The sequence below is a fragment of the Neocloeon triangulifer genome, unplaced genomic scaffold (assembly GCF_031216515.1).
Source record: "Neocloeon triangulifer isolate White Clay Creek 2 clone unplaced genomic scaffold, ASM3121651v1 ptg000011l, whole genome shotgun sequence".
Classification (NCBI taxonomy): Eukaryota; Metazoa; Arthropoda; class Insecta; order Ephemeroptera; family Baetidae; genus Neocloeon; species Neocloeon triangulifer.
The window spans coordinates 3,958,816-3,980,663 of record NW_026775553.1 but is presented as its reverse complement, the minus strand read 5'-3'; the positions used below and the strand labels follow the sequence as shown (position 1 = coordinate 3,980,663).

Here is a 21,848-nt window from a genome sequence, read left to right as displayed (position 1 = left end):
CGCAAGCTGGACGAGCTCTTCGAGGAGGGGAATTTGCCAACAGACGCCAGAAAACTCATCAGGGATGATTTGAGGCAAAAAGTGAATAACAGCTCAAGTCCAAGTAATGTTTTTCAAATTAAAATAATTTAAAATAAGCAAAAAAAAAAAGTTTTCCCGGCAATATTGAAATTTTACATATACAAAGAGCAATAGCATTCACATTATTCTTCTACCAATTAGGCTTCAAAAGATAATATGCTGATTAATTATTTCCATATCAAATAAAGTTTCAAACCCACTTTCAGCAAAAGGGAAGTTGTCGATCGCAATGGCGGATGCGGGTCTCAACCCTACTGATTCAGCACTTCACTACAGGTACAAGTTGTTCACAGAGAAAAAGTATGGGAAGATGGACAACTGTCCCATTGAGGCCGTAAATGCAATGATTGAGTCAAATCACTTGACATCAAATGGTAATTTAGATTTCTAGAAATTTAAAATATAGTTATTCTCCACTGTACATAGGTTGCGAGGTTTGGACTGATTCCCACACATCTTCTGGAGAGTGGACTATTTTGATTGTGACTGCAACGATGAAAAGAACACACTCGATTGAAAGCGCCAAGGAAATGGTCTTTATAGATTCAACCGGGACAGTCGACACCACGCATGCAACCGTAACGCTTTTGGCAGTTAGCACCAAGGCAGGGGCGATTCCCTTGTGTGCTTTAATTACTAAGAGGCAAACTGAGACCAACTTCCTGCAAGCTTTTAGTCTATTTAGGAGAAATTACCCTGAAGGTTTCGGAGGCGCAATAGTATGTTGAACTATAAATACAAACAATATTGGCATATACGTACAACACTATATTTTACAGAGTCCCCAATTAATCATGACAGATGATTCTACAGCAGAAAGAAACGCATTGAGACTAGTGTGGCCGAGTGCTAAGCTTCTGCTTTGCACATTCCATGTGCTCAAAAATGAGTGGTCGTGGCTGATGAGCAATGAAGGAAGGGAAAGTAGGCAAGAATTGATGGGACTTTTTAAAAAAGTAATATTAAATTTAGTGTGCATAACTAAAAAGATACAATTTATATTAAATTAATAAAATAAAAAATTATTTTTGTTAACCTTTGTTTTTGAGAGAGAACATGCATAATTAATAAACTGTTACTTAATTTTTTCAGGCGCTTTATGCAGAGGACATTTCTGATTTTGGGGATGTGTGCCTCGAAATTTCCCAACTGCCTCTTCAACATCAGAAGTTTGTGAAAAGATTTCAAAAATTTTCAGAAAGGGCTGAAGAATGGGCCATTTATTCTCGACAAGATTGCTTTACAAGAGGGAACGAAACCAATAATTTCAGTGAGACGTCTATGAGGATGATCAAGGAAGACGTAAGAAAAGTTGCTTAGACTGCTTAGTTAACTACTGGTAACGGATTTAATTAAAACTTTTTATAATATTTAAAGATTTTGGAACGCATCCGAGCTTACAATCCTGCGGCACTGACGGAAGAACTGGCAACTAAACTAGAACCTTTCTTGGTAGATAAACTTCTCTCCCACGCAAATGGACGTCACGGTCGGCACAAGTCTTTGATCTGCCATCTGCTCAGGAATGTCCAAGAAGTGCCACAAATCCTGAAAATAGGAAATAATTACTTAGTGCCAAGTCAGACTGTTCCTGGTAAATGTTTTAAGCTTTTTGAAATAACAAATTAAAAATCAGTACAAATATTTTCAAAAATAGGTTATCACTATGAGGTGGATCCCAAAGTTGGATTCTGTGAATGCCCTAGTGGCATGAGAGGCCAATTTTGCAAACATTTGGCAATGCTAGTCAAATATGAAGGTGTTGCTACTCTGAATGGCCCAGTGGTCCATGAGCAGGACAAAAAGTTGCTAACATTCTTAGCTCTGGGCGAAGATTTACCTAACGAAAACTTTTTCCTGGACAAGACCCAACTCGCTTCCGAATCAGGTATTTCTTTTGATCAAAATTTAAAAAAAAAATTAAACTCTAGCTGCTTGAAATTCCCACACATGGAAAAATACATAACAATTTTCATTCTTTTTTTCCGTTAAGCTAATAGGTTTCTGGTTTATGCATAACTGTAACTGTTGTACGAGGAATTTTTCATTTGAAATTATTTTAAGCGCAATACAGGAAATTCATTACAATATTCAAAGCCTGACTGCAATAAAAAATTCATATATATACAATATATATATTTCCATGATTTTCAAAGGATTAATAAATAAATTTTTTTACAGAGGTCTCTTTCGATCCGCCTATTTTTGATGAGAGCAACATACCAATTCTGATGGAGCCGACCATCGAAGAACCAAATGAAGTCATCACTAATAATGTAGTACAACCAACTCAGTCTGCTACTGACCTAAAAAGAAAAGTGATGAGTGAGTTTGAAGAACTTCTGAACTGTGCATTGGCACAAGGTTGCTCTTATTCCATTGCTATGAAAACATTGGCTGCTCTAAAAAGGGCAAACAAGAGCAATGACCCTGTTAATGGCCTAGTATCAATTTACCAAGGACTTAACAAAACCCATAGAAGGAGGGGACATGTAAAAGTTAACCCTGCAGCCATTCAAAGACGAGCATCCAGTTCAAAATCAGGGAGAGCATTGAATAAAGGAAGGAAGAGATCAAACTTGGATGCACCAGGAGCCAAGAAGAAGAAAAAGAAGAGAGATTTGGCAGAAGCTGTGAGAGAAAACCGAGCAAATGCAATCTCTCACTAAATTTTGCTGTCAGAACTGAATAAGCTAATAAAAATGAATGAATTAAAAAAAAATAAAAAAAACGTTCTAATATATTTAAAAGTGAGTTCTTACCTTCCATTAGTTGCAGGCACCAAGGGGTAACCTTGAATGCTTTAAAAAATGCTGGGTGTGCTCCAGCTTGGGCCTTCGGCAAGAAACTTTGGTTCGACGTCTCATCCAAATGGGCTGAAAAAATGAATTATTTTTGAAATAAAAATTCTAAGATGTTTTAAAAAGAGTTCTTACCTTTGATTACTTGCAGGCACCATGGAGAAACGTTGACTGGCTGTAAAAGAGCTGGATGTACTCCAGCTTGGGCCTTCGGCAAGAAACTCTGGTTCGACGTCTCATCCAAATGGGCTGAAAAAATGAATTATTTTTGAAATAAAAATTCTAAGATGTTTTAAAAAGAGTTCTTACCTTTGATTACTTGCAGGCACCATGGAGAAACGTTGACTGGCTGTAAAAGAGCTGGTTGTGCTCCAGCTTGGGCCTTCGGCAAGAAACTCTGGTTCGACGTCTCATCCAAATGGGCTGAAAAAATGAATTATTTTTGAAATAAAAATTCTAAGATGTTTTAAAAAGAGTTCTTACCTTTGATTACTTGCAGGCACCATGGAGAAACGTTGACTGGCTGTAAAAGAGCTGGTTGTGCTCCAGCTTGGGCCTTCGGCAAGAAACTCTGGTTCGACGTCTCATCCAAATGGGCTGAAAAAATGAATTATTTTTGAAATAAAAATTCTAAGATGTTTTAAAAAGAGTTCTTACCTTTGATTACTTGCAGGCACCATGGAGAAACGTTGACTGGCTGTAAAAGAGCTGGATGTGCTCCAGCTTGGGCCTTCGGCAAGAAACTCTGGTTCGACGTCTCATCCAAATGGGCTGAAAAAATGAATTATTTTTGAAATTAAAATTCTAAGATGTTTTAAAAAGAGTTCTTACCTTTGATTACTTGCAGGCACCATGGAGAAACGTTGACTGGCTGTAAAAGAGCTGGTTGTGCTCCAGCTTGGGCCTTCGGCAAGAAACTCTGGTTCGACGTCTCATCCAAATGGGCTGAAAAAATGAATTATTTTTGAAATAAAAATTCTAAGATGTTTTAAAAAGAGTTCTTACCTTTGATTACTTGCAGGCACCATGGAGAAACGTTGACTGGCTGTAAAAGAGCTGGTTGTGCTCCAGCTTGGGCCTTCGGCAAGAAACTCTGGTTCGACGTCTCATCCAAATGGGCTGAAAAAATGAATTATTTTTGAAATAAAAATTCTAAGATGTTTTAAAAAGAGTTCTTACCTTTGATTACTTGCAGGCACCATGGAGAAACGTTGACTGGCTGTAAAAGAGCTGGTTGTGCTCCAGCTTGGGCCTTCGGCAAGAAACTCTGGTTCGACGTCTCATCCAAATGGGCTGAAAAAATGAATTATTTTTGAAATAAAAATTCTAAGATGTTTTAAAAAGAGTTCTTACCTTTGATTACTTGCAGGCACCATGGAGAAACGTTGACTGGCTGTAAAAGAGCTGGTTGTGCTCCAGCTTGGGCCTTCGGCAAGAAACTCTGGTTCGACGTCTCATCCAAATGGGCTGAAAAAATGAATTATTTTTGAAATAAAAATTCTAAGATGTTTTAAAAAGAGTTCTTACCTTTGATTACTTGCAGGCACCATGGAGAAACGTTGACTGGCTGTAAAAGAGCTGGTTGTGCTCCAGCTTGGGCCTTCGGCAAGAAACTCTGGTTCGACGTCTCATCCAAATGGGCTGAAAAAATGAATTATTTTTGAAATAAAAATTCTAAGATGTTTTAAAAAGAGATCTTACCTTTGATTACTTGCAGGCACCATGGAGAAACGTTGACTGGCTGTAAAAGAGCTGGATGTGCTCCAGCTTGGGCCTTCGGCAAGAAACTCTGGTTCGACGTCTCATCCAAATGGGCTGAAAAAATGAATTATTTTTGAAATAAAAATTCTAAGATGTTTTAAAAAGAGTTCTTACCTTTGATTACTTGCAGGCACCATGGAGAAACGTTGACTGGCTGTAAAAGAGCTGGTTGTGCTCCAGCTTGGGCCTTCGGCAAGAAACTCTGGTTCGACGTCTCATCCAAATGGGCTGAAAAAATGAATTATTTTTGAAATAAAAATTCTAAGATGTTTTTAAAAGAGATCTTACCTTTGATTACTTGCAGGCACCATGGAGAAACGTTGACTGGCTGTAAAAGAGCTGGATGTGCTCCAGCTTGGGCCTTCGGCAAGAAACTCTGGTTCGACGTCTCATCCAAATGGGCTGAAAAAATGAATTATTTTTGAAATAAAAATTCTAAGATGTTTTAAAAAGAGTTCTTACCTTTGATTACTTGCAGGCACCATGGAGAAACGTTGACTGGCTGTAAAAGAGCTGGATGTGCTCCAGCTTGGGCCTTCGGCAAGAAACTCTGGTTCGACGTCTCATCCAAATGGGCTGAAAAAATGAATTATTTTTGAAATAAAAATTCTAAGATGTTTTAAAAAGAGTTCTTACCTTTGATTACTTGCAGGCACCATGGAGAAACGTTGACTGGCTGTAAAAGAGCTGGTTGTGCTCCAGCTTGGGCCTTCGGCAAGAAACTCTGGTTCGACGTCTCATCCAAATGGGCTGAAAAAATGAATTATTTTTGAAATAAAAATTCTAAGATGTTTTAAAAAGAGATCTTACCTTTGATTACTTGCAGGCACCATGGAGAAACGTTGACTGGCTGTAAAAGAGCTGGATGTGCTCCAGCTTGGGCCTTCGGCAAGAAACTCTGGTTCGACGTCTCATCCAAATGGGCTGAAAAAATGAATTATTTTTGAAATAAAAATTCTAAGATGTTTTAAAAAGAGTTCTTACCTTTGATTACTTGCAGGCACCATGGAGAAACGTTGACTGGCTGTAAAAGAGCTGGTTGTGCTCCAGCTTGGGCCTTCGGCAAGAAACTCTGGTTCGACGTCTCATCCAAATGGGCTGAAAAAATGAATTATTTTTGAAATAAAAATTCTAAGATGTTTTAAAAAGAGTTCTTACCTTTGATTACTTGCAGGCACCATGGAGAAACGTTGACTGGCTGTAAAAGAGCTGGATGTGCTCCAGCTTGGGCCTTCGGCAAGAAACTCTGGTTCGACGTCTCATCCAAATGGGCTGAAAAAATGAATTATTTTTGAAATAAAAATTCTAAGATGTTTTAAAAAGAGTTCTTACCTTTGATTACTTGCAGGCACCATGGAGAAACGTTGACTGGCTGTAAAAGAGCTGGTTGTGCTCCAGCTTGGGCCTTCGGCAAGAAACTCTGGTTCGACGTCTCATCCAAATGGGCTGAAAAAATGAATTATTTTTGAAATAAAAATTCTAAGATGTTTTAAAAAGAGTTCTTACCTTTGATTACTTGCAGGCACCATGGAGAAACGTTGACTGGCTGTAAAAGAGCTGGATGTGCTCCAGCTTGGGCCTTCGGCAAGAAACTCTGGTTCGACGTCTCATCCAAATGGGCTGAAAAAATGAATTATTTTTGAAATAAAAATTCTAAGATGTTTTAAAAAGAGTTCTTACCTTTGATTACTTGCAGGCACCATGGAGAAACGTTGACTGGCTGTAAAAGAGCTGGATGTGCTCCAGCTTGGGCCTTCGGCAAGAAACTCTGGTTCGACGTCTCATCCAAATGGGCTGAAAAAATGAATTATTTTTGAAATAAAAATTCTAAGATGTTTTAAAAAGAGTTCTTACCTTTGATTACTTGCAGGCACCATGGAGAAACGTTGACTGGCTGTAAAAGAGCTGGATGTGCTCCAGCTTGGGCCTTCGGCAAGAAACTCTGGTTCGACGTCTCATCCAAATGGGCTGAAAAAATGAATTAATTTTAAAATAAAAATTCTTAGATGTTTTAAAAAGAGTTCTTACCTTTGATTACTTGCAGGCACCATGGAGAAACGTTGACTGGCTGTAAAAGAGCTGGATGTGCTCCAGCTTGGGGCTCTGGCTCAAACCCCAGTTTGACTTTGAGACTGAATGGGCTGAAAAATGAATTAATTTTAAAATAAAAATTTAAGATGTTTTTAAATTGAGTTCTTACCTCTCATAGCCAGCAGGCACCAAGCAGAATCGTTGAGTGGCTTGAAAAGAGCTGGATGTGCTCCAGGGGAAGAGCAGTGTGCATTCCGATCTAATGAAAGGGGGCTACCTTCGGAGGACATGGTACGAATGCGCTGAAAATACAAATACAAATGAATTAGTATTTTTTAATTAAAACATTTTAGCCCCATCGAATTCATGACTATTTCGACCCCAAATTAACGGCCACCCTCGTTGACCCCCATTTGGCCGACAAATTACAGACCGCGCCCCCTTTTTCCGACTAAATTCAACCCCCAATCAACGGCCACCTTTGCCCCCTCGAATTCCCGACTAATTCGACCCCAAATTAACGGCCACCCTCGTTGACCCCCATTTGGCCGACAAATTACAGACCGCGCCCCCCTTTTTCCGACTAAATTCAACCCCCAATCAACGGCCACTTTTGCCCCCTCGAATTCCCGACTAATTCGACCCCAAAATAACGGCCACCCTCGTTAACCCCCGAAGTAGCCCACAAAATGAAGACCACGCCCCCTTTTTTCCGACTAAATTCAACCCCAAATTAACGGCCACCCTCGTTAACCCCCATTAGGCGACAATTTGAAGACCACGCCCCCTTTTTTCCGACTTAATTCAGCCCCAAATTAACGGCCACTTTTGCCCCCTGGGATTCCCGACTAATTCGACCCCAAAATAACGGCCACCCTCGTTAACCCCGATGTTGCCCACAAAATAAAGACCACGCCCCCTTTTTCCACGATTTTCCGACATTCGGGGCCATAAATTACCCTTACCTCTCGCTTTTCTTCGTCGTGGGGCTTCCCTTTGGTGTGCATCGTCGGCGTGCTGCCTACTGGCCTACTTTTCCTTGTTTTCATTTCGCAGCAGTTCGTTCCGCGTTCGTTCCGTGTTTCCTGATGATGGGGGACCTGCTCTCTGTAGGGGAGGGTGCCACGCCCCCTTCCCCTTGCTTGTTGACGGAAACCGTACCATTATTATAAATATGCATCCCGCGAGACAAACAACTACTATGTTCTCTTTCGCATATCAACACATCAAAACAGCTGCATGCGCGGAAATCAAAGAATATGGAAGAAGCTTCTTTAGCCTTTTGCATCTAGATAAGCGCGTAATGGAAAAAATTTATCCCATATTCTTTTGAACACTTATCCTACTTTTAGAATTCAAAGTTACAAAAATACGATGAATTATAATTTATATGGTTCCACTGTTGTGTATTAAGATGCAAATTTTCAATGGAAACCAAAAATTACTTTGTATTAAATTTGCGTAATTATATATTTAAATAGTCTTGATTGATGCATCACAGTAAAATGGATTAAAAAAATCATTTAGTAATATTTAATTTATAATTAAAAATTTGACAGTTTTGAAAAATAATAAATAATTATACTAAAAGAGCAGAAGAGCAAGGGTGAATACAATTTTTAGAGCAGACCGAGAGCGGAGCAAAGAAATTTATAAATTTGGTGAGCGGAGCGGGGAGTGGAAAAGTGAGAGCGCGCCAAGTCTTCATTTACTAATTTACAGAAAAATTGATTTATATTTTAACCAAGAAAAACTGTATCATTCTTAACCTTATAAACTGAAGGCTTGCAGCTAACTAACTTTATCATTTTTTTTTCTTAAATTTAACTTATATGAGCTTTTCCAAAATGAAATCAATATAGCTTGAATTTTGCTACAAGTTTTCCGAGATAAAAAAAGGCATCAGTTGCAGGTAGCCTTTGCAGCCGTCCGCTTTTTCTTGGTTCTCTCTTGCACCCGCTCGCCCTCTCGCTAGCTGGCAGGGGCACTTTTGACAAGGAACCCTTCCTTGGAAACTTCTGCCCAGGATCACAAATTCACCATTCAGCTTGATGCCCCGCCGCCGAATTTTTGGCCGTGCTGGCTGGCGGCTTTGCTCGCTCCAACCAAAACGCGTCTCTGCTGGCGCTCCTCGGGCGTCCGGTCGTGCGAAACGACAATGCACAAGCTGCATGACCCACACCTTGTCAGATTCGAACTGAAATTGGGCGCTTTTCAATTTCACAGTTTCGTCGGCCGATGACCTCCTGTTGCGGGCATTTTTTAAACGGCAATTTTTCAAACAGGTCGTCGTCAATGACAGCTTTCAAGTTACTTTTGGTCGGCATGTCAAAAACAGTTGCGTTTCTTTATCAAAGATTGGCCTCCTGCTTAGCGATTTTATTTTCATACTGGCATTGGAGGAATCAAAATTGGTTCAGCGTGAGGCTGTAGCCAAATAATTGCAAAAGAACCACAAAAATTGCCTTTCGTTACCTAATTTAAAATTCTTTGGTCACCTAACTACAGCCCCACTCAGGACCAATTTTGATTTTTCCTACGCCACTATTTTAATTTTGCAACTAGTATAAAATATCTTAGGATTGAAATGGTTAAATCATTCTTAAATGCCAATAATATCAATAAATTACGCAACTGGTGTATTCAATTTGAATACAAAGCTAAAATTTATTGCTTTTAAACTTTCGTTTGTGTATTGCAAAGACAAATGAGAATTTTTTTTTTACCAATTACTTATTTGTGTCTTTGAATTTGTAAACATTATTTTTGGTGTCACTTCAAATCGAGAAATTTTTCTTTCTGTCTCCAGTACAACATGTATTTCGACGAGGACAGAGAGGAGCCGTATCTGGCTTTGTTAAAGATGAAGGAAATGCTGTGGCATAACTGCAGCCAAGACGAGCTTGCGGCTCTCGTGTCCTTCTTCTTGAACGAACAAGAGGTATGCGCGCATAATTTTTTAATTTTAAACTTATTTTCTAACTGTACTCTTGCAGGATCCCTTTGGGCTGTGGCGCGATGCTCTCCTCAATTTGATCTCGATTAAAATGTGGAACGTCATCCGCCGTGGTGAACCTCTAGTGACGTTTACCATGTGGCTCGAGTGGGCGACCGCGCTCTTGAATGGACACAACGAGCGCGCTCAGCTCGAACTGCTGCTGCGGTGGCTGCGCGATGTCACCGAAGCCACTCCGGATGTCGCCCTTGCCCTCGCCATCTTCCCACACATCAAGGGGCCCTTCCAGACGCAGGAGGTTTTCTTCGATGTCGTTGGGAACTTCGCCAGCAACAACGGCGGCTTCTCCAACTTTTCCACTGATGAAGAGCTGTACCAGTACGTGCACGAGCTGGCCAAAAGACACGGTCTCTCCCAGAAGGTAGTGTTTAAATTACACCTTGTCTGTTTATTATGTCGGCTAATTGGCCAGCTTCTTCAGTTTTTTCTTTTGTGGAGAAATGTATATTTCATTTTATTTGCAATTCAAGAATGAATTTAATTTTATCGGTTATACTTTATAAACCGCAGTGAATTAAAAGTTGATCACAAAGTTTGAAAACTGGAAATAGAATAAAGAGTTGAAAATTAAAAAATTTACACTTTCAACATCGATCGATCGAAATATTTTTGATGATTTCCACATTATAAAATTATTCTGACCGGATTTAATTTCAATTTTGAAACTTTAAAATCAATACAGGAAAAATTTTGTGATCAAGGCTTGAATTTTCTGAATTATTCTCACCAAAATTAGCGTTTTAATTAATTGCTAATTTTTTTGGCAGAAATATTATATTTTTTTTTTAAATTTGCGCAACAAAAAAATCACTTTTTTTGCCTCACTATTTATTCCATAAATTCTTGATACATAAATTAAATTGATGAACTAATTTTAGTGCAAATTAATTGAACCTCAATTAGGACACGATATTTGTTTTAATTTAATAATTAAACATGAATTAAAAAACACCCTGCAGGCAAATTACTTAAAAATTCTAGCATGTATAAATTGTAAGTGAAAATTTAAGAATAATTAAATTTGAATACTTTTATTAAAAATAATTACTCATAAATTTCTATTATTAATTAAATTAAATACTATTCAGTTTGGCCTACGATGTGGGTCTCTCGTCTGACAAGGGCTTCTGTATTATTGAGTTAACATTTCATTTTGATCTCCGTCTTTAACTGAATTTTATTTGTAATTAAATAATAACAGAAGTTCCCATCGCATGGGAACCTTTTTTAATCAAAAGGACATTATGTGACAAAAAAATAATCATATCTAATGTTCTATTTTGATTTCAATTCACTCCATAAAGCTTGGTTGCAAATAAAGCAAACGTCAGTTTTGAATTAAAATTAAAATTCAACCTCTTGTGTTGCCTAGGAGAGAATGGGCGCCGACCCAGTCGAGTATCAAAAGGCTCTTGACTTGATCAAGACGGAAGGTGGCATCTCAAAGTTTGTCATGAACACGGTAAATATTTTTGCCTTTAACTCTTGAGCCTTGTGATCTGATTTTGCCAATGTTGCAGTTCTTCCGAAAGGTCAAAGCCGCCAATTCAAGCGTCGAAGTCCTGCAGTCGAGAGTGAGTCAAAGATTCCTGTGTAATCAATCTGCGTTTTTTTTTTCAACTTATCCTCATTTTTTAGATGCACCCTCACTCCTGCATCTCTGCTGATGGTCTTCCTATTCTATCTGAGAAGTTGGAGGATTTGCAAAAGCAAGTCATGAACCTCTCCCGCCACCCTGAGCTTGCAGACCCCCCGCCTAGCAAGGATCCCCCTGACTACCACGACGTGGATGGCGCTGGAAAAACTATGGTTTGTGGAGCAAATTTACTATAGGCTTTGAAACTTAAAAATGATTTAATGTTGACAATGCCCTTTTTAAATTCAGTTGCTTCCTTGCATGCTTATTTGATAGTTTTCTTACCAATATTTTTAAAACAAAATTTCATTAGTCATTTTTTGTTATGAGCACACTCCTGAATCATTTTGATTGCTGGTTTAATTTATTTTTGTCATTTGTGTTGCAGGAACAGAGACGATACATGCAGAGGGTGCGCAACGCGCGAGCAAAGGCAGAAAAAGATGGGACTCCTTACAAGCGCCCCTACAAGCCCAAACCCAAGAAGCAGGCATGCCCTCAACCTGAAAGCAGCAGTTCCGTAAGTGGTTATTTTTAATGGCATACTCCTCTGAGTAAACTCTTGTTACCATTTAATATACTACGATTTTCTTTTCCTGCTCTATTTTTTGTCTCATTTTATGTAAAACTTAAACAAAGTTGGGAAATTGTGATATTTCATAAATTTTCATTGTTATAAATCAATTTTTTTCAATTGGTGTTCAATTTCATTTTTTTCAACCTATAATAAATTTTAAATTGCGTGTTTCAGGGCCAATCTAGCCATGGAACTAAAAGGCCTGCTGAAGAGGAGGCAGGCTCTTCGAGGAAGGTCGCAAAGCGCCAGAGTGCGGCTGCAGAGCAGTCGCATGCTGAAGAGCGCACACGGGTGAGAATTATATTAATTTTTGCATCATATGAACAGCTAAAACAATATTGTTTTAGCTGTTTCAGCTGCCAATTTTATTTTTTAATCCCCTCCACTTCATTAGATTTTTCAAATGGATACAAAGTCTGAGTTGCATAATTTATTTAAGTTGATTTAATGTTTGTAAAATTATTCTGAATTATTTTGCAAATTCAATGAAAACTTGAGATAAAGAAATGCCATATGATAAACTTTCCCTGCAGTGAATAGTTACATTACTTTGTTTTTTTTTCTTGTGTTCTAGCGCGTGTTGTCTCCGGAAGAATGCCGAGCTCTGAAAAAGGCTATATCAGAAAAACTCGAGAAACAAAGGATGGAAAATGTAAAACGATGGGGTACTGTAGCCCCATTGCCACCTTTGCCAAGAACGTTTCCAAACTTGAAAGCCGCCCCTGGGCCGATGAAGAGCAGACCAGCAAAGAAGACTGGTCCTTACCAAAAAGGTACCCGAAGCTCCAGCAGAGCTGCTGCCAGGGCCGCCAGCCTCAAGATCAGCAAACTCTTCGAAGACTCTGATGCTCCCCCGGGCGCCACCTCTTCACCTCCTGCTACTGTGGCCGCGGCTCCTGAAGCCTCACCATCTCCGGCATCGCCGTCTCCTGCATCGCCATCTACTGCATCGTCATCTCCAGAATCGCCATCTCTGGCATCGCCGTCTCCTGCATCATCATCTCCAGTATCGCCATCTCTGGCATCGCCGTCTCCAGCATCTCCTTCTCCTAGCAGAGACACTCCTGCTGATGCTCCAGTGGTTGCTGTGAGTGCTGCCGACCTTGAAGCCGCCCTTGATGCGGCCGCTGCTGCTCTTGCGGCCACTCGTGCCCCCAAAGCAGCCGCCCCCATGGCACCGCCGTCTCCGGCCTCATCCTCTCACAGCAGCAGCGACACCCCTGATGATGCCCCTATGGCCGCCCAGATTGCTGCAGCATCAATTGCTGCTGCCCTCGCTGATGCCCCTGCTCTTGGTGCCCTTGACATGGCCACTCCTGCCACCCATCAAGGCCCTGTTGTGGCACCTGTAGTGTCAGCGCCGCCATCTCCGGCACCATCCTCTCCAGGCGGCGACACCCCTGCCTTCGCAGCCCTTGCACCTGTGGCCATCCCTGCACCTTTGGCCGCCACTGCACCTGTCGCCGCCCCTGCTGCTGCCCCTGCACCTGTGGCCGCCATAGTTCTGGAGGTGGTCAATGGTGTTGTGACCAGGAACAGAGCCAAGGTCGACAAGGTAAGAACCTTTTTTGTCATTGTTGGAGATTTCAAATCTGAATTCATTTTGGTTTTGTTTAAGATTGATCCCCTTGGCCTGTATGAGCCCCCAAAGAGGGCGAGGAAGCGCCCTTCTGACCCCACTGCTGCCCCCAAGGAGGTCAAAGAAGGCCCCAAGAACAAGCGCGGAAGGAAGACCAAAGTGAGACCAGTTTCTCAGGTGAATAAACTCTTGAATTTTTCCCTCTGAATTGTAATGACTAATTTTGTTTTATTTTTACCCACAGGCTCCTCGCGCCCTTCAAGCCAATGGGCAGCCAATGGAGCGTAGAAAGGTAAGAACTATTTTTTTTTACAGTTTTTGATCAAATTCTAAAAAATTTCTTCCAATTTCAGAGGAAGCAATGGCAGCCAGACCCAGATGACATCTTGCCTGGAGATCGGCGAACGAACAAGCGCCAAGCTTTCGATGAGGCAAAGCAAGCCATCGGCTTCTGCCTCACTCGGGGTGCCAACATGGCCCTCTACCATCGCCACTGATTCGGCTGCCATTCGCCCCTAACAAGGTTTGTGAACCACTTGCAAGTCAAAAAGCAGCTATTTTAATATTTTTTGCTTTTGGGTTTGCAGATGAACTATTTAGAAAGTAAGACGAGGCAAATTACTCCTAGATGCACTGGTGAGTTTAGACTTTGAAAGATTTACTTTCACCTCTTTTTTTATATTTTAAGTTAAAATATTTTAAAACAAAACACTCTTATTGTTTATGTAATAATTTTTTCTAATTCAACATTTCTGTTCCTATTTGTTGCAGTTTAGAGCACAAGCTGTTCTCTACTTCAAAACTGGACATCGATTACATCAAATTGCAAGACTGTGCACCACTCCTGTCCACACACCAGCAGACAGGGAAGTTTACCTCTCGAAGATTCAAATTGTAAGGAACTTTTTTAATTCGCTCACCCTCTTGCTTTTTTCACAAACCATCATGTTATTCCTGCAAATAATCTGACCTTTTTTATTTTTCTTTGTTATAGAAGAGAGAAACGAGCACAGTCGGACCTACAAATTTCTCAACCCTCTCAATGACTTTTATGTCTTTTGTGGAATCGGAATGCACAGCTGGTGAGTGTTTTTACTTTTTCACATCAAAGCTCTCGATAGGAAAATCTTAAATAGAGTTTGTTCATCATTTTTACTCCAAAACAGTGAGAAAATGATCTCCTTCATAGCCAAATTTCACTGTTGACTTTGCCTTCTCAACTCTAGTCTTTTTAAAATGTAACGAAAAGCTGTTTTAATGTAAGGAAGATGTATTTGTATTATTGTGATTTATAAAGTCCAAGCTTGTTTGAATCCATTTTCGGATTGAAAAATATTAATTTTGAGCAGTTGTCCTCTTTTTGAAGTGTTTGATTGTGTTCAAATTCACAAATTCCTTTTGTTTTGGATTACAGATCAAGCGCATTTTGGCACCAACAGCAATACAGAGAGGATGGCGAGAATCTGCGATGTCAGCAATTCGATAAGTACACAAACCCGATTAGTTATAGATATTTTTGGCTGCCGAGTAATTAATCTTATATTGAGAAGGAAAAAAAATAGTTTAAGAGAAAAATAGAAAAATCAAAAAGATATTAAAAAACTTGAAAACTTGATGTCAAGTAAAAAAAATTGAATATCAGAAAATTTTTATAAAAATAACTATAAAAAATATTGAAAATGAAAAAAAAAATTTAAAAAAATGCGATATTCATTAGGGAATAGGTATAGATGGAGCTGAGTTTATCACTGTTTATTTTTTAAATTTTGAATACATTAATTATACATATTCTTCAATGTACTATGTAGATATCACAGAAATTTAGATTTAAGTTTTGCCCTGAATTTTAGGTTAAATTGAAACTGCTACTCATGTGGCCATTAGGCAAGGGCATCATTCTTATTAGTTATTCGGCTGAAGCAGTAAAATTGGAAAAAGAAAATGAGCAGAACAAAGTTTAGAATGCCTGTAATATATCTGTACAGAAAAAGCCCATGAGTAAAATGTTAACCCCACTCGGCAGCCTTTAATCCCCCTCGTAAATATTTGTGCTATATTTTTGTACATATTGGTTTAGGAAGCGGCCGCGCTGATAAAAGGTTCACTATTAGTTTTTAAGAGAAGTCTCATATCAGACATTGGCATTTCACACTGCTTAAGTTTTCTAAGAGTTCATCACAAGATCAGTGTGAATTGCGAGGTCAAGCAATATTTATTTATTTGATAGAATTTTCAACATTCCATTTAGAGAAAATTTATTTTTCGAGATATATGGGAGATGTCTCGATGGAAAATGACCTCTAGTCAGAATTGAATTGAAACTTATATTACCTGATGAGACTTGTTAGGTCTGATTGTGATAGAAACTGGAAATTGCTCTTGGCCTGCAGAGTCACTTTGCCAGCAGGTCGAGCGCACTTGTTGCTGCAAGACCTGCCAGCAGGTGAGACTTGCCAGGTAGGTTTTCTTTTTGTAAGGGCGGAGTGAGAGATGCCCTGTTGGACGCGAAAACCGACAGACAATTTGTTGGTGGCGCGATTGGAGGCGAGGGGCGCCTGAGGGATCGGCCGGGTAGATTGAGGGCGAGTCACGTCCGAACAAAAGTTTGGACGGGTCGTAAAACATGCACCGGCAAAGGTGTCCAGACGAGCGTCGTCTTTCGTAGCTCCGCGAGGCTACAAGTAGCTCCGAGGCTCGATTTTTTCTTTTAGGTTTTTGCCTTTTCTTTTTTCAGCCCTCCAACCTTGTTCGCGAACTCGAGCCTCGCTAGTTTCTAGTTTCCGAGCAGCGTCCGGTCTGGCTGTTCTTTTTTGCACCGCCAACGTAAATTCACAGTTAGCGATTCTTTTTTCAGGCAGGACTACACAAATCCCACAGGATACGTCAGACGCACACTTACCCTTTTTCATTCTGAAAGTTTAATTTTGATTTTCATGAAACTAAGTGTCACTTTTTAGGAATCACGGTCTCTCTTAGAAATTTGAATTTTCAATAATTTAAAAGCAAATTGAAAGTCAATTTGCAACTCGATCTTTTCCATTTTTTCTTTAATTGCATAGTGTAAAAAAAAGCGCTAAATTTGAACCAATTCAAGTCTCCCAGGAGATCAAGTTTTGTGTGGAGTGTTTTTGTTCTTCAATAAAATTTCGAAAAATTTGAAGGCGATTTTTGACCTTCTTGTTGGGCCTGACTGAGAGCAGCAGTCAGGCCGGCCGCGTTTTTTTTTACAAATTAATTTGTCAAATTAATGGACAAACAATTAAATTCACTCCACACTCACTTGGCTTCCCACCCTTTGCGCCCCAATTTAATTAAAAATCTTTGATCGAAGCCAAAAATGTAATAGATCAAGTTGCCAATTAACTTTCACATTTCTTTTAAAACCTTGCAAAATTTAAATGCCAAAGATATTCCACGATTCTCAACAGAGTGATATGAATTTCATGAGAGTCGAGGTTAAATGGAAGGTTTGAAAACACACGTACACCCCACAAACGCAAACCAACACTTACACAACGCTCAGTTTTTTTTTTGCTAGGGACGTCCCAGTAGTTTCTAGAAAAAAAAGTAGCATGGCGACGTTCCGGGACCCGGCGGTTCACAAGAGCCGTCGCATCCACGCGTGTCCGGTGATGGACACGTTGGGTGGTCGCGTGCGTGTGAAGCCTCGGACAAGTCAGCAATCGCCCCGACCTTTACCTCAGGCGCCCCTTACCTCCAATCGCGCCAACAATGAATTCTCCGTCGTTTTTCGCGCCCAGCAAAAAGTCAACCGCCCTGGCAAGTCTCACCTGCTGGCAGGTCTTGCAGCAACAGGTGCGCTTCACTTGCTCACAGGTCTTGAGCACCTTGCGTCCCTTTTACCGAATGAACACCGCAATATTTGCACTCCCTTTACAAGTGCAGCAACTATTTTTTTATACGTGTAAAGCATCAAGAGCCACTTTTGCCCAACACTCGATTTGCTTTTTGATATTTTTACACCGCAAAAGTTGCACTCCTTTTACAAGTGCATCCGATACTATTTTTTTATACATTTAAAGCAAGAGCCACTATTTTGCCAACACACGCTCTACTTTTTGAAATTCGCAATCGTTATAATTTTTTTTAAAATAATATCAAAAATATGAATCATTTACACATTTAGTTATTAAGTTAAGACGTACATTGCTAATGATGAGGAAAATGTTTTATAAATTTCCATTAGTCAGTATTATGAAAGAAATCAAGCTTGTGGGCCGCTAAGCAACGGTTCTTCTAATAATTTGTGCTTTAAAAAAACAGTCACAGCTCAAGCCGCTAATTAACGGCTTTCGTCATATGTGAGCTTCAAAAAAAAAAAAAAAAACAAACAAACAAACAAACAAACAAATAGTATAGCACTGTTTTTAGAATTTAATGCTTCAATTAGTAATTAAGCTAAAATATTTTTTTCTACTCCATATTGTACACAAATCTTTCCTCTAAATATTCTGTTAAAGCTCAAGCCGCTAATTAACGGCTTTTGTCAAATGTGAGCTTATAAAAAAAAAAAAAAAAAAAAAAAAAAATCACAATAAACGGGCGCAGCTCAAGCCGCTAATTAACGGCTTTCATCTAATATGAGCTTCTAAAAAAAAAATGTTTAGCACCGTTTTTTAAAATATAAGGCGTCAATTAGTAATGAAGTAAAAATATTTTCATCAACTCTGTCGTACAAAAATCTTTCCTCTAAATATGCTGTTAAAGCTCAAGCCGCTAATTAACAGCTTTCGTCATAATGTGAGCTTCAAAACAAAAAACCCGACTTAGATATTTAAGGCGTCAAATAGTTATTAAGTAAATATATATTTACATTGATACTCTATTGTAGATAAAAAACATTTCCTCTAAATGTTCTGTTAAAGCTCAAGCTCCGCAAGTAACGGCTGTTCTAATAATTCAAGCTTTCACAAAAAGACATAACCGAATAATATTATTCTGCCCAGCAGATACAATAAGGTGAATGTAAATTGAATAATCAGTCACATAGGCGCAGCTCGAGCCGCTAATCAACGGCTCCCATCAAATATGAGCTTGAAAAAAAAAATAACTGCCTGCTGACAATCATATTGATCACTTCAACTACTTCAAGTACCCTCTCTCAGCTCCTAAAAATTAATGAAAAAGAGGGTACGAGAGATTTTTCTCCGCTTTTCTGCAATCTGAAAATTACATTCACCCAAGTTAGGTTTCATGTATATATTTCTAGATTTAAGTAAAACAAGCTCCCCATGCAGTAAAAATCATATTTTTAAGCATTATATTGCTAAGAATTCTCTCTGAAAAAAAATATTTACTAGATGAACCAAAGAAATCAGCGCGGCCTAATAATTATTCTTACTGCTTCAAAAACATGTAAATAATTATTTGTAAATTGATATTTACCCTATAATTTTGTACATTTATTAGTTTGTATTAAAAGTATGTAAATTAACTAAATACACCTGCCTTATTTCTTTTAATTTTGTATTACCATTTGATTATAATTACATTTTAAATTTAGAAAAACATTGAGGAAAAAATCAGGTAATGTTTCATACATTTTAAAGGAAAATGCAGATATGATCAATATTTTTCTTGCAGTTTCCGGGAGGACGTTCAAGGACCAACCTTTTTCCTGCTCCCCTATAAAGGTAATTTTATTTCATTTTATGTTCAAAATCACTTTTTCATAAGCCCAGAAACTTTTGTTATTTTCCTTCTCTAATTCCATCTCACTTGAATTTGTTTCAGGCTCTCAGAATAGCAATAACCCTGACCCGGCCATTCTTCGAAGGTGAGCACTATTTGTTTTTCTAATTTTTTTGGGAAAATATTTGCAATAGATATCAATTTTAACTCTCTTTGATCTTAATTTTTCTTATTCTTAAATTGGAGGCCCAGCACTGACCACTGCTCGGTCAGTAACGGGCTTTCAATTTGGCTTTTCTGTTTATCTAATTTAAAAAATTGTGATTGAAAAAATCCTCCTTCCCAAAGAACATCTGTGTTGTGCTTTTTACTTTTTGTTCCAGTTTGAAAGAAAGACGAGGGCTGACTGAAATGTCAAAATCTTTGGACACAATTAGCAGTCTGAAGCGAGACTTGCCGTTGACCACGATCAGCAAATCGAGCTTTTTGATCAATGTTGTCTGCGAATCCAAGAATTGATTGCCGCTCAGAGGTATTTAATTTATGATATAATTATTATAACATTGTTGACATTGTTATAAAAATTTATGTTTCGTAAAAAAATCCATTTGAACTAAGAATGCAATTCTTTTATAAATATGCGTTACTTTTCATCTATTTGAGGATTTTTGGTTTAATATTAAAATAGATTTTCATTTTATTATTATTTTTTTCATTTATTTTAGGTTAAAATGTTTTATACAAATTTCATAATTTATTATTATCGATTATCGAGAAAAAATACTTTTTCCGTTTTTATTGACACTCTAAAGTTCTGTATGAAAATACTTGCAAAAAACTTGTTGGTCTATCAAACCAAAAAAGAAAATTATAATTATATGATCCCTATTAATAAAATACAGTTGATTGATTGCTAATGTTGTGGTGAAAAATATAAGCCATAGGTTTTTCTTAATCAAATATTTTTTGCCAATATTATAAATTTCCCTAAAATTGTCACGGAAACATTTTGTCAACCAATATTTGGCCAAATATACTCTTGAGCAGCTGAAATTCTTAAATTGAATAAACTTTCTTCCAGAATTGGTTCAACGCCTGCTTTAAAACTGTATGCTGAAACATGATAAAGAGCTGGTCAGTTCAAAAGGAATATCCTGCAGAGGCCGGATCAAAAAAAGTGCTGCCAAAAGAGCAGGTGTGCTTGTGTTTTCATGTTGCTAAATAATTTTCAATCTCATTTCTTCTCTTGCTTTATAGTGTGGTGGGCGAGGGGCTTCTCAACCTCTCAGGGTTTCTACCCCTGGCAAACTCAACGCCTGGTCGTCCTCTCCTTTTCTGCATTGGCCGCCTTCTTGCCACACCTTTGATAAGTTAAATTAAGGTATAAGCTAGAAAAATATTCCAAATAAATAGTGAAGACAAATCTTTTAAATGGTCAAATCTGGAATAATTTATTCCCCTTTTATATTTTAGAATTGGAAACAGAAGGATTCCATGGACCGATTCTAAAGTTATTTCTCCTGCGGAGGCTTTGCTGGCACTTCGAGATGAGTTCCAGTTATCAACTGAAGGTATTTTTTTCTGCAGAATGAATATTTGTTTATTGAATTCAAATTAGAAAATTTTAATGAATTACAAAATTTGGTTATTTAAACAGACATTGTAAGTATGTTTCAGGGGATCCGTCGTGAATTTCATCAGGAACTGCAAACTTACAACTTCAAGTACAATTTATAAAAATTTAATTTGAAATTAATCAAAAAATTTGCGCTAATGTGTAATATTATGTAACAATAGATTGAGTGCAGGGCCGGCCTGGCCTATCGGGCGAGCGGTCCTAGGCCCGAAGGGTCCTGGTACTTTTTAACAATGGGCTTATATGGGTGAGGGCCCCTGAGAGCCACGCCCCACATCTAGGCGGGCCTGAGTGAAATTTTGGGTTCAGTCCGGCATTGATTGGGTGGGGTTGCTTTATTTACTGACACCTTGTTTAATTTTGTCTGCGTTCTTCACAATAGTTTTATTCAATAACTTTAAATATCTTAAACCAGCTGAGACGAGTGCAACGAAAAACAATTATTTTAATTGAGAGAGCAAGAATTAAGAGAAGGACTAAGTTTAGTTCTTGAAAAAAAAAGAGTAGTTTATGTCATAATTAGTCGTTTTAATAAGTAAATGTAAGGTTTAGCCCAAACTAGGCTCCGTTTTTGACCGACTGCGGCTGCGACCAAGACCCATGCGCAAAGGCTGCGCATCAGCAGGGAAAAATTAATATGTCTGCCGCCCGAGCAGCAGGTGTGTTCCCCACCTGGTGGCGGCAAGTCAGCGGAGGGGTATTGAGCGGGATAGCAGAGACCGCGCATAAAAAAGTTATCACATTATATTAATAATTACAACATTTTAGCTGTGAATTAAATTAAATCATAATTTGCAACATTAATTAAATTATAATTGAGAAATATGAATAAGTAAAACAAGAGGAATTCGTTTTTTTAGAGCAATAAATCCTTGTATAAATATAAGCATTGCAAGCATTTGTAGAATGCACAAGGCACGTCCCTAATGAGAAAATACCAACTGCCTTTTCTCTTTTAACCTGTTGACTGCTGTAATAACGTGAAAAATTGTCAAAAATAAAATTCAATGAGTCATTTTTACTTCTTACTCCCATTCAATCTTACCGTAGCCCTCGCAGTCGAGCAACTGAATTGCAA

The 21,848-nt window shown here is 38.6% G+C and overlaps 1 protein-coding gene and 2 long non-coding RNA genes across 3 annotated transcripts; 2 read left to right on the top strand and 1 right to left on the bottom strand.

Annotated features, from left to right (window-relative positions):
• Positions 1–1,523: 1,523 nt before the first annotated feature.
• On the bottom strand, positions 1,524–2,942 carry LOC132196200 (uncharacterized). Its single transcript, XR_009441743.1, has 3 exons — positions 2,844–2,942; positions 2,305–2,387; positions 1,524–1,629 (listed from the first exon to the last, which is right to left on the bottom strand). It is a non-coding gene; the product is annotated as an uncharacterized LOC132196200 (long non-coding RNA).
• A 6,546-nt stretch (positions 2,943–9,488) lies between these two features.
• LOC132196173 (nucleolar protein dao-5-like) lies at positions 9,489–16,547 on the top strand. Its single transcript, XM_059618640.1, has 15 exons — positions 9,489–9,615; positions 9,671–10,051; positions 11,063–11,152; positions 11,211–11,264; positions 11,329–11,499; positions 11,715–11,846; positions 12,078–12,194; positions 12,478–13,458; positions 13,522–13,659; positions 13,727–13,774; positions 13,836–14,005; positions 14,070–14,118; positions 14,254–14,376; positions 14,477–14,564; positions 14,897–16,547. The coding sequence occupies exons 1-11, from the start codon at positions 9,490–9,492 to the stop codon at positions 13,977–13,979; spliced, it is 2,382 nt and encodes a 793-aa protein (XP_059474623.1). The 5' UTR covers position 9,489; the 3' UTR covers positions 13,980–14,005; positions 14,070–14,118; positions 14,254–14,376; positions 14,477–14,564; positions 14,897–16,547.
• Positions 16,548–20,235: 3,688 nt separating this feature from the next.
• Positions 20,236–20,659, top strand: LOC132196181 (uncharacterized). The gene is made up of 3 exons (XR_009441735.1): positions 20,236–20,329; positions 20,392–20,515; positions 20,608–20,659. It is a non-coding gene; the product is annotated as an uncharacterized LOC132196181 (long non-coding RNA).
• The last annotated feature ends 1,189 nt before the right edge of the window (positions 20,660–21,848 follow it).